The 25,189-nt window shown below is 33.0% G+C and overlaps 1 protein-coding gene across 1 annotated transcript in view; it reads right to left on the minus strand.

Moving 5' to 3' along the window:
* LOC114327414 (SID1 transmembrane family member 1) overlaps positions 1–24,761 on the minus strand; it is a 53,278-nt gene extending 28,517 nt beyond the window's left edge. The window contains exons 1-2 of the mRNA XM_028276025.2: positions 24,625–24,761; positions 3,593–3,765 (exon numbers count right to left, since the gene is read on the minus strand). Coding sequence (XP_028131826.1) covers positions 3,593–3,765; positions 24,625–24,634 — 183 coding nt within the window. The 5' untranslated portion in view covers positions 24,635–24,761. The remainder of the gene's footprint in view (positions 1–3,592; positions 3,766–24,624) is intronic.
* Positions 24,762–25,189: the final 428 nt, after the last annotated feature.

A 25,189-nucleotide genomic window follows, 5' to 3' on the forward strand; every position in this document is an offset into this window, starting at 1 on the left:
ACTAGTTTTAATTAGCATAAATCTACCATCTACCTCCCGAAGACAGGCAAAATGCCTTTATTCTCTGAATCCATTTTTTTCTTCATTTTTTAAGTTTTACGTGATTAAATAATAACACTCAATGTTAGCCCCCCGTACCTCCCCCTGCCGCTAAAATGACAATTTTTCGTTATTATTATTTTATTTTTCGGTAGGTTGCATTCAATTTAAAAATTTCAAAAAGCTCATACGCGTATTTGAGGATTTTGCAAAACTTGTAGTACGTTCTTTAAAGGTAAAATATTGCAAAACCTCTCAATTTTAAAGAACTGCTTGGATTGACATGAAATTTGGCATACACATAGCTAACAAGTCAAAGAAAAAAAGTGATATTGTGCCGATGTGTGCTTTTACCCTAGGGGTGAGTTTCTTTTTGGGGGTGAAAAATATATGTTCGAAATACTTAAGTCCGGAAATGGATAAAACGACTAATTCTAAGCAACTTTTGTTCTATAAAGTTTTTTCACCAAGTTAATACTTTTCGAGTTATTTGCGAGTGAATATGTTAATTTTTCTACAAAATAACGGGTTTTCGCAAATAACTCACAAAGTAAGTATTTGGCGGAAAAAAATTCTAATCAAAAATATATAACGTAAAAAAGTGAAAAACTTGGTGTATATATTAGGTCATTGTACCTAGTAGAAGCAGAGTTATAGCTAATGAAAAATAGGTTCATATTCGTCAAATTCCAAATCGTATATTTTAACGTGCCATAACCAAAAAACGAAGCACTTTTTTGGGGAAAACTCTATTTAACTTTTTTAAAGTATTTCAAATGCTTATTTTTGTATTTTAAAAAATTTTTAGCATCAAAAGTAAACAAGTTACACTCAAAATAAAGTTGGTCCCTTTTTTTTGGTAAGAAATCGGGAAAATCACCCCTTAATTAGCATTTCAAATGAACTTAATTGTTATCACTTCACAAGTTTTTTACCCGCGTATGTATTGGTCATACGATCTGTAAGTTTCATCGGTTCAAAGTCCTTATTTTTGAAAGAGCTGTAGTTAAAAAGGCTTGAACGAGTCACTTATCACGAGTATATGCAAATTTCGAAACACCGAATCTTGACCAATTTTTGTCTTATAGAAAAACAAAAAATACAAAATATTCGGAAAAGTAAAGTCGACTTTTTTTGTTGTTCAAGACTTTTGGTATCTCTAACAATTTTTAAGTTATTTTGAAAAAAAAGCATCTTTTCAAAATTATAATTTTTAAAAATTTTACTTTAAAACCAAATTTTTTCAAAAATAAGCAATCGATGAAACTTACAGATCATATAAGCACAACATAAGTAAATTAACTTTTGAAGCGGTAACGAATAATTTCATTTAAGTTGCTAATTGGAGGGTGATCTTCCTGATTTTTTTTGCCAAAACAAAAGGGACCAACTTTATTTTGACCGTAACTTGCTTACATTTGATGCTAGAATTTTTTTTTTATAAAAACAGAAATAAAGATTTTTTTAAACACTTTAAAAAAGTTGTAATGTGTTTTCCCCAAGAATGCTTCATTATTTGGATATTTGACATTGGATTATTCTATTTCGAATTTTTCGAATATGAAAATATTTTTCATTACCTGTAACTCTGCTTTTGCTAGGTATAGAGACCTAATATATACACCATTTTTTTCAATTTTTTATAGGCTATAGTTTTACTAAGAATATTTTTTTCGACAAAATGCTTACGTTTTGAGTTATTTGCGAAAAACCGTCTAAAAACGTGGTTATTTTGTTGAAATTCACTATTTTATTCACTTGCAAATAACTCAAAAAGTATTGGTTTGGTGAAAAAACTCTATAGAACAAAAGTTGCTTAAAATTAGTCAGTTTATCCATTTCGGACTTAACTTGAACATATATTTTTTCACCCCCGAGATGGGGTGAAACTCACCCCCAGGACAAAAGCACACATTGGCACCATATCACTTTTTTTTCTATGATATGTTAGCTATGCGTATGCCAAATTTCATGTCAATCCAAGCGGTTCTTTATAATTTACAGCAAAAACCGTGAAAGAATGTACCTACTATTATCTATTTTTATAAAACCGTAGGCTCACTATACATAACCTAAATATGCATTTTTGTTCGAAAAAAGCATCATACTTTTTATAGATGGCTGCGATTTTTTTGTGTATTTTATCAAAAAATTTATTTCTGATTTTTTTCAGATTTTTCCGTAAGTGCCACCTTAAAAAATCCGAAAAACTGATTTTTAAAGGGTTTTGGGGAATTTCTTCATTTTATAGACTTCAAAATAGATCAAATCAAGGTTTGTTATAGGTTTTATATAATTTGAAGTATCTGGGTCCTTTAGGATATCAAAAATTGAGCGAAACAACTAAAAAACCCAAAAACCCATGTTTTTCAGGGTTTTAAAGGTTTTTCTCGAGTGTTACTCATATCTTTGAGATTAATACAAACTGAATCGATTTTTTATTTTTTTTACATATTATGTGTTTAAAAATTAAGACTCAGCACAATTTTAGCCCCCACCTCTTCCCCTATCCCTAAAAACGTCATTTTTTTGTTTTTATTTATTGTTTCTTTTTCGGTGAGTTCCAATCAATTTACAAATTTTTCTAAAAATTCAGACGCATAGCTGAAATTTTTTACAAAACTTGCTTATTTTTTATAGACCCACAGGTTGAGCGTACATTACCTACAACTGTTTTTTGGAGATGGTTTCAGGTTTAATTTTTTTATTTTATGCATTTTCTCAAAAAATATATTTTAGATTTTTTTCAGATTTTTTTGAAGGCTGCGCCACCTTTAAAAACCCGAAAAACTAGATTTTTTATGGGGTTTTGGGGATTTTTCGCATTTTCAAGTCTTTAAAAGAGATCAGATCAACGTGTTTTTATAGATTATATATAATTTAAATAAATGAATCGTTTAGGACAGACACAAAAACCATGAAAAACATGTTTTTTTGAGTTAAAAGTTTGGTTAAAAAGACTCATTTACTTCAATCGGTTGGCATATATACTATAGGTGTTTCAAGAGACGTGAATTTTTTTAAAAAATTTAAATTTATTCCAACCCACCGAAACAAAAAATAATGAAAAACTACGTTTTAGGGGCAGGGAAGAGGGGAGGGGTTGGTGGGCAAGAATTGCATGAGTCTTATTTTCGAATCACATAGAACGTAAAAAAATAATAAGAATTGAATTGAATTCTGGGGGTGAGAGCATTTTGCCTATCTTAACGAGGAGTACCCTTTATTAATACAGCCTATTATACTGACGTTAAAAGAACTACAGTTTCAGGAATGTTAAAGTTCATACCAGACCGTTCTTTCAGTGCATCATAGTTTGTCGAATTCTCTCTATCGTTGTTATTATACATAGAGCCATTGATTAATAACTACAGTGGAATATTTATAATCAATGATAGAACTCAGAAAATTATGAATTCGTTGACGACAGTTGCATGCTTTCACAATGTTAAGGCGTTAAGGGGTAAAATTACAATTATCATTCTAGGTTAGTATATTTCGATATTTTATCGTTGACGCACTGAAAGAAGAGTTCGGTATGAACTATACTTACCGTAAAGTTTCGATATAATAAAATAATTTGTTTGTTTGCGTTAAGTTGATTTGTGATGGGACTTCCATTGGTTAAAAGCTGTTGTTCAATTGTCAGATTATTAGTTGATTTACAATTTATTAAACCAAAACAAATTGAAAGCAGAATCCATTGCAAATTTTTCATGGTGATATCTAAAAAATATTTAATATGTAATAAAATATAATTGGCTAGAAATAATATGCCTGGATCATGCGTACCAAAAAAAAGTTGATTAATAGCAAGCTGAAAATTTGTTAATAGCTTAACGGTGTCTAGTCGGACAAATTTTGATGTACGGGAACACTGGAACAGGGGAAGTTTTAATTGTGGAACAGTTTAAAAATTTGGAACGTCAGGTTACGAAAATGTCCCATGTATTTTGTGGGACAGAACATCCAATTGATTTGTGACCCTTTCATTAAACTCTCATGCAAAAATCAGACTGCTATTACTTACCAACATGATTCCTGTCATTTGACACGTTCTTCATGTTCCACTGATTAAAATGCCCAGTTGGTGATAAAAACCAGTCTGATTTTTGCATGAGAGTTTAATGAAATGGTAACAAATCAATTGGAAGTTCTGTTAGACAAAATACATGTAACGTTTTCGTAGTCTGACGTTCCCAATTGTTAACCTGTTCCACAATTAAAACTTCCCCTGTTCCAGTGTTTCCATACATCAAAGTTTGTCCGACTAGACACCGTTAAGCTATTAACAAATTTTCAGCTTGCTATTAATCAACTTTTTTTTGGCACGCGGGATCCAGGATTAGAACATTTATATTGCGATTTTTTTATTAAGGAAAACATTCCTTATACAGAAATGTTAACCTTTCATCTTAATACACTTTAAATAAAGTTTTTCGATCGAATGCGCGCAAACATCGGGAGATCTTCATTGATGATATCTACCTTACTTGACATCTTCGACGTTTTCGATCTTCTCGCAAAAACTCTGTTCTTAGGCCTTCCCCGATTGAGAAATCCGTAGGAGTAATGTCTGGCGACCTTCGAGGCCACGGTTCGTTTCCAAGTCTACCGATCCATACAGGAAAATGCTGATTTAGCATGATATAGCTTCGTAGTCGCGTTGTACCGGGTGTCCCAATAAGAATGGTCCTTGGCCATATCTCAGGAACCGTTTATAGTACAGCTTTAAGAAACAAATATTTATAACAAAAGTGGCCTCAGGAAAAGCCTAGAAATTAATTTCATAATTGTAGGTCCACCGCTAGAGGGCGTAGTTGAATATCACAAATTAAAAAATCAAAATTTTACAAAATTTGCCTAATGAAAGGGCACTAGAAATCCCATCATCGTATTCTTCATAAAATTCTGCGCATATTTGATTCGACAAGTTTAAGTCTACCTTTGCAAATAAGAGGTGGGGGTGAGTGGGAACCTTCTTATGAAAAAACAGCTGTAAGTCCGGTTATGCTAAATCGAATTTTACACACTTGGTCTTGTTGAAAACACCTCTTTTTCGTCAATGTAAGTGTCTTATTTTCGAAATAGCCTAATAAGTAATATGCAAGCTAGGAGGTGTTATTTAATTATTTTCAGAAATGTAGCTTTCTTTGGAAAATATTAAATACAAGTATGCATTTTTAATCCTGTATTACAAAATTAGACTAAATTAGCAACAGAATATTGACAACCACATGTAGATATCTTTTTTCTATCTCGAAATATCTTAATAAATGTGTAAATATTAAACAAAAATGTTACTGTCACTGGTAAACGACGTTAAGGAATAGTAGTGTGCTATGGAGAAAACAAATAAACATTTTTCAGATGAAAACGTATATAATTAATTAAAACAACAATAAGACAAACAACACTATAAAATATAACAAAGAAATAAAAGCAACTACTTCAAATTGTTGACCATCATTTTCGATGCAAGCATTTAAGAGTAGATTGAATAGCAACAGATTTAACTGTTTTAGACTTTTATTTATGGGGACGGATTAAAGACCTTGTATTTGACGCTAGGCCCACTACTCGAAAAAACATGATCTAGAAAATACGAAACGCCATTCAAACCATTGCGAAAGCAGAAATTGCGACTGCTGTTCAATTTACTCTTGAGAGAGTAAATGCTTCCATCGAAAATGATGGGCAACAATTTGAACATTTAGGTCGTCACTAAGTAAGTAGTTGCTTTTATTTCTTTGTTATATTTTATAGTGTTGTTTGTCTTATTGTTGTTTTAATTAATTATATACGTTTACATCTGGAAAATGTTTCTTTGTTTTTTCCATTGCACACTAGTTTTCCTTAACTTCGTTTACCGGTCACATTAACAGTTGTTTAAAATTTACACGTTTCTTAAGATATCTCGAGATAGAAAAAAGATATCGACATGCGGTTTTCGGTATTCTGTTGCAAATTTGGTCTAATTTTGTAATACAGGATTAAAAATGCAAACTTGTATTTAATATTCTCCAAAGAAAACTAAATTTCCAGAAATATTTAAATAACGCATACTAACTGGCATATTACTTATAAGGCTATTTCGAAAATAAGACTTTTACATTGACGAAGAAGAGCTGTTTTCAACAAGACCAAGTATGCAAAATTCGATTTAGCAGAACCGGACTTACAGCCATTTTTTCATAAGAAGGTTCCCACTCACCCCCACCTCTTATTTGCAAAAGGTAGACTTAAACTTGTGAAATCAAATATGCGCAGAATTTCATGAAGAATTGGATTTCCAGTGCTCTTTCATTAGGTAAATTTTGTAAAATTTTGATTTTTTAATTTTTCATATTCAATTACGCCCTCTAGCGGTGGACCTAGAATTATGAAAATAATTTCCAGGCTTTTCCCAAGGCAACTTTTGTTATAAATTAATAAAAGAGCCATTCTTATTGGGACACCTGGTACATTGATTTATTGTAACGAGTCGTCAAGAAAAACGTAATAACAATAATTGTGTCAAGATGTATATTTCGGAGTATGTTTCGGAGTTTTGGAAAAAGAATTTCAGGAAGCTGGGAGTGTAGGTAATATAAAACGAGAAACTGAAGGGTCTGTAGTTAATGAACCTAGTGAAGTTTTACTGAAAACGTCTTTAAAAGCTAATCGTTTTCATTTGGATGAAGAAATACAAAATGTCGTAAAATAATTCTTCAAGCTACATCAGCAAAAATTCTTTAACCAGGGTATGCATTGGTTGATGAAACAATGGAATATAAATATGACTTAAATATAGTGGTAATTATTATTTGTCGATACGTTTGTCAATAATTTTTTTCTGGATTAGAGATGCGTTTAAGTTATAGAAGAAACTATAGGAAAAGAATCCCAAGGAACATAGATTAAATTCATTCGTTTATATTGCATTTATATGGGATTAAACCACAATTAACAATATAATAAAAATTATTACGTATTGCTCATATTAGTTATATCATATCATTATAAACTTGTTTAAGTTTTTTATTGTTTGATAAAAAGTTTTCACTCGAAAGAGATTAGAGGATAAAAAAAAGACAATAATTGATTGTGAGAACTAATAGTATTACAGGAAAAGCTGATATATTGATTATCTCAACAATTATTAAACATTTATTCATAACAAATAGATAGGTACGCTAACCTTTTAGCAAGTTTGAAACGAAAGTTTATCTGCACTTAATCCTATTTATGGCTGTTATTTTTTTATCTGGACTTTATCAATGATATATACTTTTGTAGTTTGTGTATCTAAAAATATATTGAAGGGATTTCCAACCCACACCAATCAGAATAACGATAAGAATAAATACCATTAAATACTTATGGGAAACGGAGATACAGTGGAACCTCAATAAGTCGGACTAATCGGGACTGCGGCCGATCCGGGTTATCGAAAATCCGGGTTAGCCGGAGAATATGGCAAAAATTAATAAAATACAGTACCCTTACAGAAAAACTCCAATATAATTGCAAAAACATGAAATACATATGCACAGTACATCTAAATTACGTACAGTTGTATACAGTATTGTTCATTTTTTGGTAAAAAACTCAGTCAAACTGAAAAAATGTTTGTTTTGTCTGATGAAAATCGGTCCGGGTTAGCCGGACTTCCGGGTTATCGGGGGCCGACTTATCGAGGTTCCACTGTATTGTAGAAATATAGATCTTTATTATACTTCTTCTTCTTCTTCTTCTTCTTCTTCTTTTTGTATAGACATGACTCTGTCTGTTTTTTCAATGTGCCCCTAGTAAGTTGTCGTTCCATCGTTTTCGTGGTCTTCCCACTGATCGTCTTCCTATTGGGGAACCGTCTCTAGCTGTCCTGACTATCCTATTTGTTGTCATTCGGCTTATGTGGTCATTCCATTCTATTCTTCTGTTTCTTACCCAGTTAGTAATGTTATCCATCTTGCATCTCCGTCGTATATCTGTACTTCTAGCTCTGTCCCATAGAGTCTTACCATCGATTTCTCGAAGGGTTTTCATCTTCGCTGTTTCGAGCAATATTTTTGTCCTCTCTGTGTCGGGTCGTGATTCTGCCGCGTATGTCATTATTGGTCTGATGACTGTTTTGTAAATTCTGCCTTTCATTTCTTTTCCGATATTTTTATTTTTCCATATTGTGTCATTCAGGCAACCTGCGGTTCTGTTTGCTCTATTCACTTGATCTTCTACTTCTGTTTCGAGCCTTCCGTAGCTAGATAGTGTGATGCCTAGGTATTTAAACTAAGTTTTATCTTTATTATACAGGGTGACAAATTGAAAACTTCCCACAGAAAGTAGATCTAATAAGGTATATAAGAGAGTCATTAATATTCAGCTGAGCGGGGTGCTATTGTTGGAGGTGTGGAATTATATAAACAAGGGATCATTTCATAAAAAATCCCTTGTTTATGGAATTTCACAACTGGGAGAATAGCATTCCGCTCAGCTGAATATTAATGACTCTCTTAGATAGTTTGTTAGACTCTATCTATATTTTCGGACATAAGACGAAATACCGACAGAATGGCTGAAGTCTCAGTTTACTGCATTTCCAAAAAAAAAACCAGGAGCCAAAAAAATGCGAGGAATACCGTACGATAGGCCTCATGAGTCTCAAAGTCAAATTATTTCCCCTAACCATTTCGGGTTCATAAGTGCTGATGGTACGAGAGGGGCTTTCTTCTCAATACAAGTCTTATTCCAGAGATGCAGAGACGTCATTTGCGACGTATACGCGTGTATGGTTGATTATGAGAAAGTGTTTGTCGAGTACTGCACGGCAAGATTATCCAAGTACTTACTAAAAGAAGCAAGAATTAACAACCAAGATCTGAAAATAATTAGAAACCTTTACTGGAATCAAACCGTCAATCTGAGATTAAGAACTTAAATAATTAGAAACCTTTTGGTCTCCTCTAATATTTAATCTCTTCCTCAATAGTAATGTAAAGACAGTACTATTATACGGATTACAAACTTGGGAAAGAACAAAACACAACACTCGAAAGATTCAATAATTATTATTCATTAATAAATGTTTAAGAAAAATTCTAAGAATATTTTGGCCCAACCGGATGACAAACTAAACCTTATGGAAGAAAAGTAAACAAGAACCAGTACATAAAGAAATAAAAGAAGGAAGATGATGGAAATCCAGATATGCCCTCCTAAAGGCCATCCTTCAAGGAAAAATATTTGGGAAGCGAGGTCCAGAAAAAGAAGAACATCCTGGTTGAAGAACCTCAGAGCTTGGTTTTGTTTTATTGGTCAGAACTCATCTCTGCAGGTTTTGAAGAAGACATGGCGATTGGGATAGTATTAAAATACAGATAAAAAATATCACAGAACCTAGAATACTATCTAATTCAACCTAGACTAGAATGCTATCACAAAAAAAATCAAAGATCCATGGATAAGTCCTCCTCCTCCTCTATCTTTTCTCCTTCGTAAGAATGTAGTGGAGTCATGTAATCTGTTTGACTATCTCTGTCCAATTATCTCCCTCCTGTGCGTGTTGTTTTGCTTCGGAGAATGAGTAACTGGCCATGTCCTTTATTTGGTCCGACCATTGTACTGGAGATCTTTCTCTGGATCTTTTGCCTTCTACGTTGCCTTCAACTATCATTCGTTCCATGTCTTCTCTTCTCCTAGTTATAAAATATGTGCAAAATATATCAGTATATTTTTGTATATCTTGGTATATTTTGGTATATCACTAAGTAAGTAAGCATGTATATATCCATCAATCTAATGTAAAAGTTTTAATCAATTCAATTTAATTGTACTTTAGCACACTCAACGTGAGATCAAATTTGTAGAACTGGAAAAAATCGGTAGTTTGTAAACAGATGCACGTATGTACCTACTTAATATTTTTTATCGCATTTTGTGTATCTAAAAATATAATTTTACTTTGAAACAATTTCAAAGTATGATTAATGCGTTAAATAAATCCCCATGTTTGGATAAGGATTATTTTAGATAAACAAATCTTCAAGAAAACCACAATGCAGTTACTTATTTACTAGAAAATAAAATTATTGGATTCTTATACCAAAATAGTTTTGAAACAGATAATATTTTTAAACAAAATTCCCTGTTGCTTGTTGGTTAAAAGGATATCGATGATAGTTTATTATTAATATTAATGATAATAGTAGAAAAAATATTGATTTCTTGGAAAAAATTTTATTGTTAATTATTTAAGTAAACTGTACTTTTAATTTGATTATAATTTTATTGACTATATTTTTTTTAAAATATTAGAAAAGGTCCATGGCCAGCTCACAAGAGAAACAGGAAAGAGTCAAAAATAACATCTTGTAGTGAGTTTGTACTACCCCCCCCCCTTCGCAACAAATAGTCTCTAGAAAATCTACCATGGACTACATACAAAAAATATGGACTTTGCTTTTAGACTCAAGCCTAGCAAAACCGAACGAAAAGAAAAAAGTCTCGATAGGCATATTAGGGATAATATATTGTTTAAAAATTTACTACATTAGGCAAGCCGCACACCAACGAAACATGAAACGTAAAACATGAAACATGAAAAGAAAAACACGTTTCATGAAAATAAAACACGGCTAAACAAATCTTGAAGTCCGCCTACCAATGAAACGAGTGTGATTCATGCTCATAAAACATTTTTATTTTCGGAGAGTTTCATAAATGACCGGACGTTTATTTATTTAGCAGTGTTTTATTTCCATGAAACGTGAATTACGTTTCATGTTTCTTTGATGTGCGGCCTGCCTAAGGGAGTCTATGCTTACGAGAACGGTACAGCACCATCTCGTCTAGAGGGTGGAGTACATCCTGAAAAACGAGCTAGAGTTTAGATCAGCGGTTCTCAATCTGTGGTACATGTATCACTGGTGGTACGTATCATTATTGTGGTACACAAAACACAAAAAAATTAAAATAGTAGTACCTAGTAAGTAAACCTGTAGTGATTTTAAGCTGATTCCTGTTCATTTTGAACAGTTCTTCAGCTCTTTTTGCGCATGTCTGAGGTATAAATCTCTTCGCATGCTTTTGCGTGGGAATTTATTCCTCGTATTCTTTGTGCTCTCTTCGTATCCAGCCTCTTAATCGGACTCTGATTGTGCTTTTGGGCACTCCAAGTGCCGGTTCTGGACCTAAGTATCTTGTTGCTGATCCTCGTCTAGCAAGTTCGTCAGCTTTTTCATTACCAGCGATCCCTTGATGTCCAGGCACCCAAATGAGTTTTACCTCATTATGTTCCGCCAGGATGGAAGTACCTCAAGTTCTTCGCGGCATTCCCACACAAACCTTGAGGTTATCCTTGGGTTCTTTAAAGCCCTCAAGGCCGCTTGGCTGTCTGAACAGATATTGATTCTCTTATTAGTATAAGTCCTCAATCTGTTTATCCGTGCACAGTGCAGGATTACATATACCTCCGCCTGAAATACAGAGGTATATTCTCCTAGTGGGATGGAACCGTTATAGTTCCTATCCTCACTATATACTCCTGATCCCGAACTATCTTCTGTCTTGGACCCATCTGTATACCAGGTGTGGCCCTCATACTTCAGATGTCTGCCAGGATCTTCCCATACCTCTCTGGAGTGTATTTACACCTGGAAAGGTATTTCCATTTTATATTTGGGGATAGAATGGTCTGTTATCATCTCCCATATCGGATCCCCGCATATATCTTTGATGCTGCAGTGTCCTTTGCCCACTGCAATTTTGCTTTGATTTCCCTGCAGTCTATGTAACCCCATCCTTACCTCGCCCTTCACTGTGATGTGTAAGGGAGGAAGGTCTAGTAAGGCTTCCATTGCTGCAGTTGGTGTGCCTCTCATTGCTCTTGTTATTGCTAACTTCTCTATAGCATTTCTCTGCTGCACCTTTGGCCACCAGACCAATGCTGCATACGTTATTATGGGCTTTACCATCATGTTGAATATCCAATACATCATGTCCGGTTTAAGTCCCCATGTTCTGCCATGTGTGCGTCTGGTCACCATTAAAGTGGCCGTCGCTCTTTTGGTTATTCGTTCCAGGTGTTGATTTCAGGTAAGCCCTGACTCTATTATGACTCCGAGATATTTAACCTCCCTCTCCACCTTTAGGGAAATCCTCATGAGATTCACAGATCCTATTCCCTCTAATTTTGTCCTTCTGGTGAAGGCTACTATTTTGGATTTGTGAGGGCTTACGGACAATCCTACCTCACTTGTCCATTTTGATACTACGTTCAGGGCCTGTTGCATGTTATCCCTGACAGTTGTATTGAACTTACCCTGTGCCAGAATGTCAAAATCATCTGCATAGCCCAGGACATTATATTTTTCCTGTTATGCGTTCCAATCACTTAGCGTTCCAACTGTAGATGGTACATGACTCAAAAAGTTTGAGAACCGCTGGTTTAGATGCTATACTGAGTGCCTTTCTTCATGTAGAGGAAGAATGCGCCAACACCTACGAAGCAATTGACGAAACGAGCTGCGGATGGATAGACTGCAGGCTAAGGAGCTGTGATACACGCAGGGTTGCTGGGAGATACAATGTCAACACAGGTAACCAGAAGCTGTCTACAGGAGGAAGTTTTATTCCCTCTCTTGGAGAATTTGATAATATGGGCTTTAAGCTATATTAACTAACGATTGGCATCACGTCCTGGGCTATGGCCTGATTATCTTAGCCCAGAGAAGGTTTATTCCCATACTCATTGATATAATGCAACAGGCTCTAAATTCTTCTTCTTCTTCTTCTCCTCCTTTTTGGGAATATATGAGTGTATGTTAGTCAATGTGCATCCAGAATTCCATCGTTTTCGTCGTTTTGCCACTGATCATTCTTCCTATTAAGGAACCGTCGTACATCTGTACTTCTAGCTCTGACCTATAGTAGGTATCTTATACCACCCATGTTTCTAAGGATTTTCATCTCTGGTATTTATAGCATTCTATTTGTTCTCTCTGTATCAGGTCGTGTTTCTGCCGCGTATGTTATTATTGAAGTGATGGCTGTTTTGTAAATTCCGCTTTTCATTTCTTTCTCAATATCTTAATTGTCTGCTAATATCACAGTGTCGTCAGCGTATCTCACATTATTGATTGTATTTCCGTTGATCATTAAACCACAACTAACCTCCGACAGAGCTTCTTTAAATATGACTTCGCTATAAAAATTAAACAAAAGAGGAGACAGAATACACCCCTGTCTTACTCCTCTACATATTTTGATCTCCTCAGTCATTTCATCATCGACCTTGACTTGTGCTGTTTGATTCCAATACAAATTAGTTATTATTCTAATATCTTTTTCATCAATGTTCTTTTCGATTAGAAGTTGTCTCAGTCGGTCGTGTCGGACTCTATCGAAGGCCTTCTCAAAGTCTATAAAGCAGGCGTATACATCCTGATTGATATCCGAACACCGCTGAAATAGTACGCCCACACCAAAGAGCGCTTCCCTCGTACCAAGGCCGTTCCTGAAGCCCATTTGTGTTTCACTTATATCTTCTTCAAGTTTGCGGAAAATTCCATTATGAATGATTTTTAGAAAAACTTTAAGCATATGACTCATCAAGGCAATCGTTCTGTAATCCGAGCACTCTTTTACATTTGATTTTTTAGGTAATAAAATGAATGTGGACCTTAACCAGTCTTGTGGTATTATTCCAGTATCATCCTCCTCTATCTGTTATCCTTCGTAAGGATGTAGTGGCGTCATGTAAGTCGTTTGACTATTTCTATCCAATCCTCTCTCTCCTGTGCGTGTTGTTTTGCTTCGGAGAACGAGTAACCAGTCATGTCCCTTATTTGGTCCGACCATCGTAATCGAGATCTTCCTCTGGATCTTCTGCCCTCTACGTTGCCTTCAACTATCATTCGTTCCATGCCTTCCCTTCTTCTAGTTATATGTTCAAAATATCTCAGTATATTTTGGTTGATAGTTGTGCTGAGTCTAGTTTTTATGTTAAGTTCGGCTAATATTGAATTATTTGTGCGATGTGCGGTCCATGGTATGCGCAACATTCTCCGGTAGACCCACATTTCAAATGCCATTATACGTTTTGCACCTGCTTTTTTTTGATGGTCCAAGTCTCTGAAGCGTAGGTGGCGATAGGAAATATTAACGCTCGAACAAGGCGTAATTTTGTGTTTTTTGTAATGTCAGTATTCTTCCATATTTTTGTGAGTTTGGCTGTTGCAGATCTGGCCATTATGATGCGCCTACGGATCTCGTCTTCGCATCCTCCACTGTTAGTAATAACGGAGCCTAAGTAATTAAATTGTCTGACCACTTCGTAACCTGCCAAGTCTCTTATCTCCGGTTGGTTGTTTCGGATTCTATCGATGATCATTACTTTGGTTTTCTGTATATTTATTTTCAAACCATATTCTGTACTCACCGTTCCTAGCCTATTCATAATTTCTTCCAGTTCTTCTGGTGAAGACGCCAATGTAACAGTGTCATCAGCATAACGCAGGTTTTTTTATTTTTCTTCCTCCTATCGTTGCTCCACCTTGCCATTCCTCAAAAACTTGACGCATAATGTGTTCACTATATATATTGAATAGAATGGGGGATATTATACATCCCTGCCGCACTCCAGATTTTAATTTGAAGTATCATATATGTTGTTAAATAACTCGAGTATCATGTTCATCACTTCTTCCAATAAGTTTTAATACTTCAACCGGTATTTCATCAGGCCCTGGTGTCTTACCATCCTTGGTGTTTTTTAAAGCATATTCCAGTTCTTGTTTAACCCGCCGTTACACGCGTCTTCTATTGTGACGTGGTTGCACGCGTATGAGCGTCGCGCTCACCTACATAAATTCGACTTATTTCGAGGAAGAATGAATGTCAACATGTATAAATATAAAATGGGTTGTACTCACATATTATAGAAAGTCTTGTAAACCAATTTTTTTTTATTAATTTAACACAACAAATTAAAAATAATATAGATCAAAAGCAAGTTTTCTTAATTTTCAATTTCAGCAAGCCACTGAAGAAATTAACGTTATTTACGCGAATTCATTTTACTAAAAATACAAATTAAAATAAAAACTTTTCTGAAGCTATTTCTTTGCGGCATTTATGAAATTAACTATTAATATTTTGTATTTTGATAACGACGTCCGAGGTGGAATTCGAAACGTCAATAAAATCAATTTTTCAAGTTAAATTGTGGCTTATTTCCCAATTAGAATAGGTAAATTTAAAAATGGGTTCTTAACCAGTGGCGCACCTAGAATTTTCCTAGAATTGCATAGTGTAGAATTCCTTCCCTTTGTCTTCACTGCAGCATCCATTTGGCTTGCAAATTGTAGAAGCCTTGGAGGTGTCACCAGGGAAATGTACCAATAAGTTTTCAATTTAAAAATCTTTTAGTAATGTTTTTAATATTTTTAATATTATTAATTTTGCTATTAGGATTGAAAACTAACTTCATCTTTCAATTGCCAGATGACGCTAGTCACCTAATACCTTCAATTTAGTTGCAATGGGTGGGAAAACCTCTCGACGCTGGTCAATTGGGGTATGGAGAACAGTGCCTACGTTCTTTCCGATGAGGCTCCAATAAGAGCCGAAAATCGCGATTCAGAGGACTGGACTGCGCTCCGTATTCTAGTTAAAAAGTAAGATTGTTTTGCCTTCGCATTGCAACTGAATAAAAATGGTATACATTTTTATAGAATTTTCCTCTTTGGAGGGTGGGAGGGGGGTTTGCTCGGGCACCGAAAGTTTTTGTATTATTTTTGAAAGACAAGTTACATTTTCCTACTTTCTTTTATATATATTTCTATATGCTCTGGGTGGGATTTTAACCCCCAAACCCCCCCTCGGTGTGCCACTGTTCCTTACCTAATCCAAACAATAATATTTTAATTAAACCTACCTAAATATTAAATAAAAACCTAAAAGTTTCTTTGAGATAATAGAAACGATATTTCACTGTGATTGCACGCGCAGTGAGGAATTCCCTCACTTGAAGAGGGATGTCTTTCTTTCAACTATCACACAGCACACTGGCCGCCTGAAATATTCTATAACTTTTTCATACCCTCTCATAAACCATGCTAAAGGCATTCCTAGGTGCTTAAGGTTATCGTATTAGTTTACACAATTTCATTGGTTATAAACAAATATGGTGAGGGATTTCCTCATAGCGCGTGTAATGGCGGGTTAAGTATCCTTAAACCCTTCATTTCTTCTCGTTTCACTGTTATTAATTATCTTTCGTAGTCAAAAAGTTCTTTTACGTATTCTTTCCATCTTGTGAGTTTTTGTTTGAAATCTATTATAATCTTGCCTTCTGAATCATTCACCATTCCACTATGAGGCTTCTTCTTTGTACCCTGATCTTCTTATGCATGCCGAAACTATCGTATCTTCTCTCAAATTCCTCAATATCCTTGCATTGTTCTGAAAGCCGTTTTTCTTTTTCCTCTTTAATCATTCTCTTTATGGTTCGATTTATTGCATCATATTGTTGTTTGTTTTTGTTCTTATAAGAAAACAGAACTAAGAAGATGTAAACCTCCGAGATGTTGAATCGGGTTTATGTCTTAGCGTAGTAAAAAAACAATATAATAATAATAATAAATCGTCGTCATTTATTCCTGATCATTTGCAAGATCAGGATTCTATAAATAATTATTTCGTTCATGGTATTGGTGGTCACGACATTCCTGATGCTGACGTTTTAAACCACTATTCTTCTTCTAAAATTCCTGGTGTTGATAATTTTAGTTTTACAGTAATTGATGAGTTAAAGGTATATGAAAAAATACTTTCAATAAAATCAAACGCTTCTGGACATGATAACATTAATATCACTATGATTCTTTATTGTTGCCCCTACATTTTACCATTTATTACTCACATATTTAATTTTTGTCTACAAAAATCTATTTTCCCTTCTGTTTGGAAAGAGTCGAAAGTCATACCTCTTCCAAAAACTGATAGTCCTGTTGACTACAATGAGCTGCGTCCCATAAGCATTCTATGTACCTTTTCTAAAATCCTAGAAAAAGTGATGGATGAACAAATTAGGCAACACATTACCAAATTTCACCTCCTACCAGAACATTAGTCAGGTTTCCGTCCTGGATATAGCTGCACTACCGCACTTCTTAAAGTTTTAGATGACATTTACTCTATATTGACTCCAACAACCTGTGCATACTAGTTTTATTAGATTACTCGAAGGCATTTGATAAAATTAACCACCCTCTACTTCTCTCACTATGTAATTTTATGTCTTTTAGTAAACAAGCGCAAAAAATGTTGAAGTCATATTTAGATCAAAGATCTCAAAGCGTGTTTTTAAATAAAAAGTCGTCAAATAAAATATACCTATCACGAGGAGTTCCGCAAGGTTCTATATTGGGACCTTTGTTGTTTTCGATATACACCTCCCAGTTCTCAACTTATTTAAATTATATGAAATCTCACTATTATGCAGATGACACACAATTGTACTTAGAGTTTAAAGAATCAGAAGTTGAAAATGCTTGTTCTAAAATTAATAAAGAACTAAAATCTATTTCAGACATTTCAAACAAATTCTGTTTAGGCATAAATCCCTCAAAATCCAAAGCCATGCTGTTTGGACGTAGAATAGAGAAAAATCGAGTAAATAATAAAATACATTTAAAAATCAATAACGAAAATTTAATTCTATCTAATTGTGAAAAAACCTGGGACTCATATTAGATGACTCCCTAACGTTCTCTAATCATATTTCATCAATAATTCAGAAAGCATTTTGTAATTTAAAACTTTTATTCTCACATAGACAAATGTTTAATAGAACCACTAAAATTATGCTCTGCAATAGTCTAGTGCTTTCACAGTTTAATTACTGTGATGTAATATATGGACCAGCATTAACACAACTAGATCAGAATCGTTTGCAACGAATTCAAAATATGTGTGTCCGTTTCATTTGTGGTATCAGACGTCGAAATCCAACTTCTAAGCATCTTGCAGATCTAGGATGGTTAAATGTTAGTAACAGGCGTATTCTTCACGGATCAGTATTATTTCATAAAATAATGCTAACCAAAAAGCCCTATTATTTATATAAAAAAGTTAAAAAAAGGTCAGAAGTACATTCATAATATTAATGTCAGATTCAAAAATAAACTTAATATACCGAAACATAAAACCTCGTTATTTCGATCTTGCTTCTCTTACAATATTGCTAATCTGTACAATATGATCCCTGAAAATTTCAAAACTTTACCCATCTCTCAATTTAAATCCAACGTAAAAAAGTCTCTATTTAATAATAGCATAAAATTAAAATTTAGATTATAAACAAGTAAATTTGGCTACATTCGTTTAAATGATTGCAAAGTTTATTCAATAAAAATTTATTCAATAAAAATAGATAATTAGTGTTATTATCATATACGATAAATTTATTTTAGCATGTAAATAAGGTCTTTAGGTTACACTAGAATAGTAATTATTTGTATTGCGGTTACGTGGAAGAGCGCTTCTTAGCTGGTGTTTCTAGGAACATCATCTAAGAGCGAACGTCGCCTTTTGCTTTATTATAATTATTACTGTTTGTCTAGTTTGTATTTTTTTTTTGAAAAAAAGCAATAAAGTCATTATTATTATTATTATTAATAATAATAATAAAGTAAAAGAAATTAAAAATATAATAAAAAATACAAAAAAAAATAAATATTTGTAAAAAAATATTTACAACCAAAACAGTGTATTATTCAGATAAAATCATTGTAATATATGTTAGTTTGTTATGTATTTAGAGATAGAAATACAGAAATAATTCCTCTGATTGAAAAAAAAATGGTTTGTTTTTAAAATAACAAAAGTCTGGCTAATTGGCTCGGCCAAGGCCATCAAATTCACACACAAAAAAAAACACAATAAAAACAGCCAAAATTGAATACATCGGTCATATTATGAAGAAAAGTGACAGATATAGACTGTTGCCACTGATTTTACCGTATTGAAACCGTAGAAATTAAAAGCCGAATAGAACAAGCCCGAGCTGCCTTCGTAAAAATAAGAAACGTACTTTGCAGTCACGATTTTAATATTGACTTTCGCGTTCGAATGACATATTGCTGTATCTTTAATGTTATACTGTGTGAAGTAGAAGTGTGGACTCTAAGTGAGGCTATGTTTAAACGCTTGACAGCCATTTAGATGTGGCTATACAGATGACTCCTAAAAATAAGCACGGTCGACAGAGTTAGAAATGAAGACGTCCTTATACTCCAGGGTAATAAGCTAGAAATAGACCATGTTCAGGACACTCAAAGATCCAGGTAGCTGACTACTTTTTTAGTTATTCTAGACCTATAGGAAGAAAACCTACCTGTTTCCTGCCTAGAGTTTCCTACCTATAAAATTACAAAATTTAATTTTTTAGAACATTGAAAAACCTTCAAAATACCAATTTTTGAGAGTAAAAAAGTTAATTTGTTGCTACGGAAACTGCAAAATAAGTGAAAATCGTTATTTGTTAATATTTTTTACTAAAACTATCATAGAACTTTAGTGTTTTAACCAAAGTTGGGTATTGGGGTACTTAAGAAACATTAATTAGTTTAACAGTTATTCTAATTCTTTATCCCAGAGACCTTTATTTTGCAATAACATAAGACAGAAAATAATGAAGATAGGGCAATTTTGCGTATGTCAAATGAAAGTAGAAAACTGATATCAAAATGTACTAAAAAAAGATAAAAAATTATCTAATATACAGTTGAATCCGCGAATCTTTACCCGTGCGTCATCATTAAAAGCATACGAAATGAGTCGATGATAAGTCGGAAATTGAAATTTACTAAACGCAACAGCAAGTGACAGTAAGTGACTTGCTGTTGTGTTTAGTAAATTTCAATTTCCGACTTATCATCGACTTATTTCGTATGCTTTAAGTGATGACGTACGGGTAAAGATTCGCGGACTCAACTTTAGTCAAAAATCCTAATGCCAAATTTGTGAAATTTTGTAGTTTATAAACATTTAGAATAACTTTAAAAATATTGTCCGTAGAAAAAATCATTTTACATATTAGAAAAGCTGGTATTTTACACGAATTTTAAAAAATATAGTTCAATTGGTGACTAGTCGTGGTAAGTGAAGGGGGAGCTGGGAGCCGACAAATGCACGAGTTCAAAAACTAAGTAAAAGGCAACTTAATGCCTTGTTGCACCAACAGATCTTAAGCTCCAGCTTAGCTAAGCCCTACTTATAGATAGGGCCTCCTTGAGTATCACTTACGTTGCACCATAATTTTAGATTCTAACCTTATTATCAATTATATCTATTATTATATTATGGTATTCTTATTGTAATATATTATAATTATATTATATTAATTCTTATGATACTCTCGACTTAAGTTTAAGATCTGTTGGTGCAACTGGGCATTAAACTACTATCATTTTCTATATCTCGGGATCTACTGAATATATTTTGATCGTTCTTTTTTAATTCGTATGTAATTTTTCTATACATTACAAATATGAAATTTGTCTACACATTATTTATTAATTAATAAACAGTCTAATTTGTTTAAACAATTTTTGAAAAAATAATTTTTTCCCAAAAATCCATGATTTTAATCGTACTATCGTTATTAATCATAGAAAAAGTTAAGGTATACTTTAACAAATAAATGATTTTCAATAAATAATTATCTAATAAAAATCATTTATTTATTAAAGTGTATTTTAACTTTTTCTATGATCATTAATGATACTATGATTAAAAAATAAATTTTTGTAAAAAAATATTTTTTCAAGAATTGGTTAAACAAATTAGACTGTTTATTAATTAATAAATTTATAAACAAATTGCATATTTGTAATGTACGTAGAAATTACATGCAAATTAAAAAAGAAATATCAAAATCCATTAAGTTTATCCGGAGATACAGAAACTTATATTCGTTTGAAATTGCTTTTTCGGTATTTTAACTCGGTGGATTTGTAAGTTCCCCCTAGTAATCGTTTGAACTACATTTTTGAAAAATCGTAGAGGGTGCTGTAAAGGTACAATGTGTGTGCAAATTTTTTAAGAAAAAATAAAAATCTCATTCTTTAAAATGGCATTAATGAGTTTCCTTAATTATTATAAACAAATTAGCTGTGAATTAAAAAAAAACATGTGGCTAACTTTGTCCCAAATGAACCCAGGCTAAATTTTTTTATTTGAAAATTTGTGTTAAAATATTATCTTTTCGAATATAGAAAAAGATTGTTTCTACGGACAACATTTTTAAAGTTATTATACTAATATACATACTACATATAATATATTATACTAAATGTTTATGAACTACAAAATTTCAAAAATTTGGCATTAGGATTTTTGACTATATTAATTATCTTTTTTTAATAAATTTTGATACTATCACTCTTCTACTTTCCTTTGGCATAATCAGAATTGCCATATCTTCATTATTTTCTGTCTTATCTTATTGAAAAATAAAGGTCTCTGGGATAAACAAATAGAATAACTCTTAAACTAATTAATGAATCAATCTCTAATTTTGAAGGTTTGTTAAGGACGTCGATACCCAACTTTGGGTAAAATACTAAAGTTCTAAGGTAGTTTTAGTAAAAGTTATTAACAAATAACGATTTTCACTTATTTTGCAGTTTACGTAGCAACAAATTAAGTTTTTAACTTTCAAAAATCGGCATTTTGAAGGTTTTTCAATGCTCTAAAAACCTGAATTTTGTAATTTTATGTCAACTATTTAGCTTTTGAATGGAGTGCAAAAAATCGAAAAAATCGCGATTTTTAGCTCTAGGCAGGAAACAGGTAGGTTTTCTTCCTATAGGTCTACAATAACTAAAAAAGTAGTCAGCTACCTGGATCTTTGAGTGTCCCGAGAAAATCCTTATTACTCTGGACTAGAAAAATATAATCTTTTACATCTGATCATTTAGGGAAAGATCCAAGGTAAACGTGGTCCTGGTAGAAGGAAAACATCATGGCTGAAAAATCTAAGGCAATGGTAAGAAAAATTCAGAGCTGCCGTCAAAACAGTCACGATAGCGAATACGGTAGCCAACATGATATCCATCAATCGATAACGGTCATGGAACTAGAAGAAGAACTAATTTTACAGGGAAAAGTAGAAGGCAAACGTGTAAACCAGGAAGGCTAAGGATTTTCTGGCCGAAAAAAACTGCGTACGTGGTTCAACACAACAACTACAAATATTTTCAGAGCAACAGTGTGCAAAGTACAGATTGCCATGATGATCGCCAACATCCGAAACGGGTAGGCACTAGAAACTAGAAGAAGAAGATTACAAACCGTAAGATTTTACAAAATATTTGTATTTTTCAAAACTGCTATGAAAATGTAGGTATGTTACGTGTAGAAAACTTTTTCTAAAATAAAAATATACCACCCTGCTGGTAACCCTAGGTGTTGATACGGTCATAGGCGTAACCAGGATGATCCTAAGGGGGGGGGTTACAACTACCTGAAAGGGGGGGGGTTACAACTACTGGAAGGTCTCCGAGGGCTATGGTGTTAAGCGTATAGAGCTCAAAGTACATCCCAATGGGGGGGGGTTACAACCCCAAACCCCCCCTGGTTACGCCTATGGATACGGTTAAAAAACACAACATTTTTTATAAAATATAAATAGTCCATTGAAATGTTACATTTAGTGTGCATTTCTTAGAGGAGTCAATTTTATTTTTTTAATATCTAGGGGGGTTCAGTAGAAGCTTAAGTTCAAGTTTTTGGGGTTGAGGCCCTTGTCCCCCGGCCGCCATCTTGGAAAAAGAGGTGCAAAGGGCTTTCGCGCTATATCTCGTAAACTAGCTACCCTACAGAAAATTTAATTTAACATAAAATGAAGCAAATTAAATTTTCTACAATTTTATATCTATTACTTTTTCTCGTAAAGTGACCAACAAAAAGTTATAAACAAAAATAAGAGAAAATTTTGTAAGAAATTTCCTTTTGGAGGTTATAACTTTTTATACGTTCATTACACAATAAAATATCATCATAGCGATTTTGTAGAGAATGTTTCAATAAACAATTTTCACTATAAAGTTGTTTAATTTTATTTATTATCTAGGTTTTACAGCGCTCCAAACTTGACCAGATTCTCGAATTCTCGTAGATATATTATAATATTAGACGAGCGGCATTAACCGTTATGCCAACCACGAAAATCAAATTTAAGGTGAATGATCAATGTTGGTCTATTTTTATGTTTTCGAGGTCGCTGAATCCGAATATGAAGTTTATTTTTATTTAGAGTTGGTGGAACATGTTAAAAAAATAAATTTTATACAAAAATGCCAAAAATAAATTTTGATGATTTTTCAAATTTACCTCGCTGTATCTTTGGTCGCTGTAAATATTTCCTTTTAAAAATTTTACTGTGTCATCTTTGAAGTATGTAGATAACAATGAAATTTGTCCAAAATGTTTAAACACATTAAAAAAGGAGTTGTTAATTTATTAACATTTTGTCATCATATTTCGTTAGTTTCATGTTTACTTAAAAAAGTTGAGTAACAAACTTTTTAGTTTATAATTTTAACCAACTCAGCAATAAAATATAGTTCATGAAGAAGTTTTTCGGAAAATTTTAAGTCAAAATATATAATAGGAAAAAAGTTATGTTACTTCATATACAAGCGGCACACCCCAAAAAACGTTTATATCTCGAGATCCTGACCACGGTGTGGTGAATGGCTAATTTTTATCATACTTTATGATTTTGATATCAAAAATCGTTTTTTTGCTCTGCTTAAGAATTTTGCATTTTGCGGTTGCGTCATTCTTCTTCTGAAGCAGCGAATTTGTCCTCAAACAACTTCTTGGGCGTTTTCTATATATGCTTAGAGTTATAAGTTTTATAGTGGGAAGAAAGGTCAAAAACAGATTAATAATAGCATAGGAATGTTAAAATCATAATAAATTGTATGAATAAAAAATATATATAGATAGAAAAGTAAGCCTAACTTTTTTTTATTGTATCCCTATGAGCATTCGAGAATCTGGTCAAGTTTGGAGCGTTGTAAAACCTATATAAATAATTAGAATTAAACAAGTTTATAGTGGAAATTGTTCGCTGAAAAACCCTCTACAAAATTGCTATAATGTTATTTTATTTTAAAATGAACTGAAAAAAAGTTATAACATCCAAAAAGAAACTTGTTAAAAAAAATTTACATATTTTTGGTTATATCTTTTTTGTTGGTCACTTGACGATAAAAAGTAATAGAAACAAAATTGTGGAAAATTTAATTTGCTACATTTAATGTTTAATTAGATTTTCCATAGGGTTGGTAGTTTACGAGATATAGCGCGAAACCCCTTTGCACCCCATTTCCAAGATGGCGACCGGGGACAAGGATGGCGACCCCAAAAACTTGAACTTAAGCTTCTACTGATCCCCCCTACACATTAAAGAAATAAAATTGACTCCTCTAAGAAATGCAAGGTACGGCCTAAAAAATGTAACATTTTAATGGACTAAAATAAATTATTGTACATAATATATTATTTTTCTTTTTATAAAATTTATTTTCTTACCAAATTTCATAACAGCACCTTTTAACGCTATGTCGTACTCTTCATCACTATTACTACTGATATAAATTGATATCTGTTATCTCGTTTACTAAAATATTATAGGTATGGGTTTTAAGTGACTGATAAAGGAGATAACCAACATTTATCTGAATAAATGTTTCGGAAAAATGTGTCTAAAAGAAGGAGTGTTCTGAGTAGGTAAATATTAATGATAATATTTGTTAAAAATACAAGATTATGTAATGAAACAGATTAAAATAGATTTTGCGTTACCGAGAAAATTCTGGAGAGTAGCCACCAATAGCCACCTGTTTCTCTGAAGGGGTTGAGGCAATACATTTTTAATTTGCGTAATAAATTAGCAATTAATTAGCAATAAAATATGCCGCCGAAAGTGACCCTCTATCTACTTTCGTTCCGGAAATATGAATGTTGGCCATTCTAGCTTAATATTGTGCTGGAATAGCCACCTGTTTCTCTGAAGGGGTTGAAGCAGTAAATTTTTAATTTGCGTAATAAATTAGCAATTCATTAGCAATAAAATATGCCGCCGGAAGTGACCCTC

This window comes from Diabrotica virgifera, chromosome 2 (assembly GCF_917563875.1).
Source record: "Diabrotica virgifera virgifera chromosome 2, PGI_DIABVI_V3a".
Classification (NCBI taxonomy): domain Eukaryota; kingdom Metazoa; phylum Arthropoda; class Insecta; order Coleoptera; family Chrysomelidae; genus Diabrotica; species Diabrotica virgifera.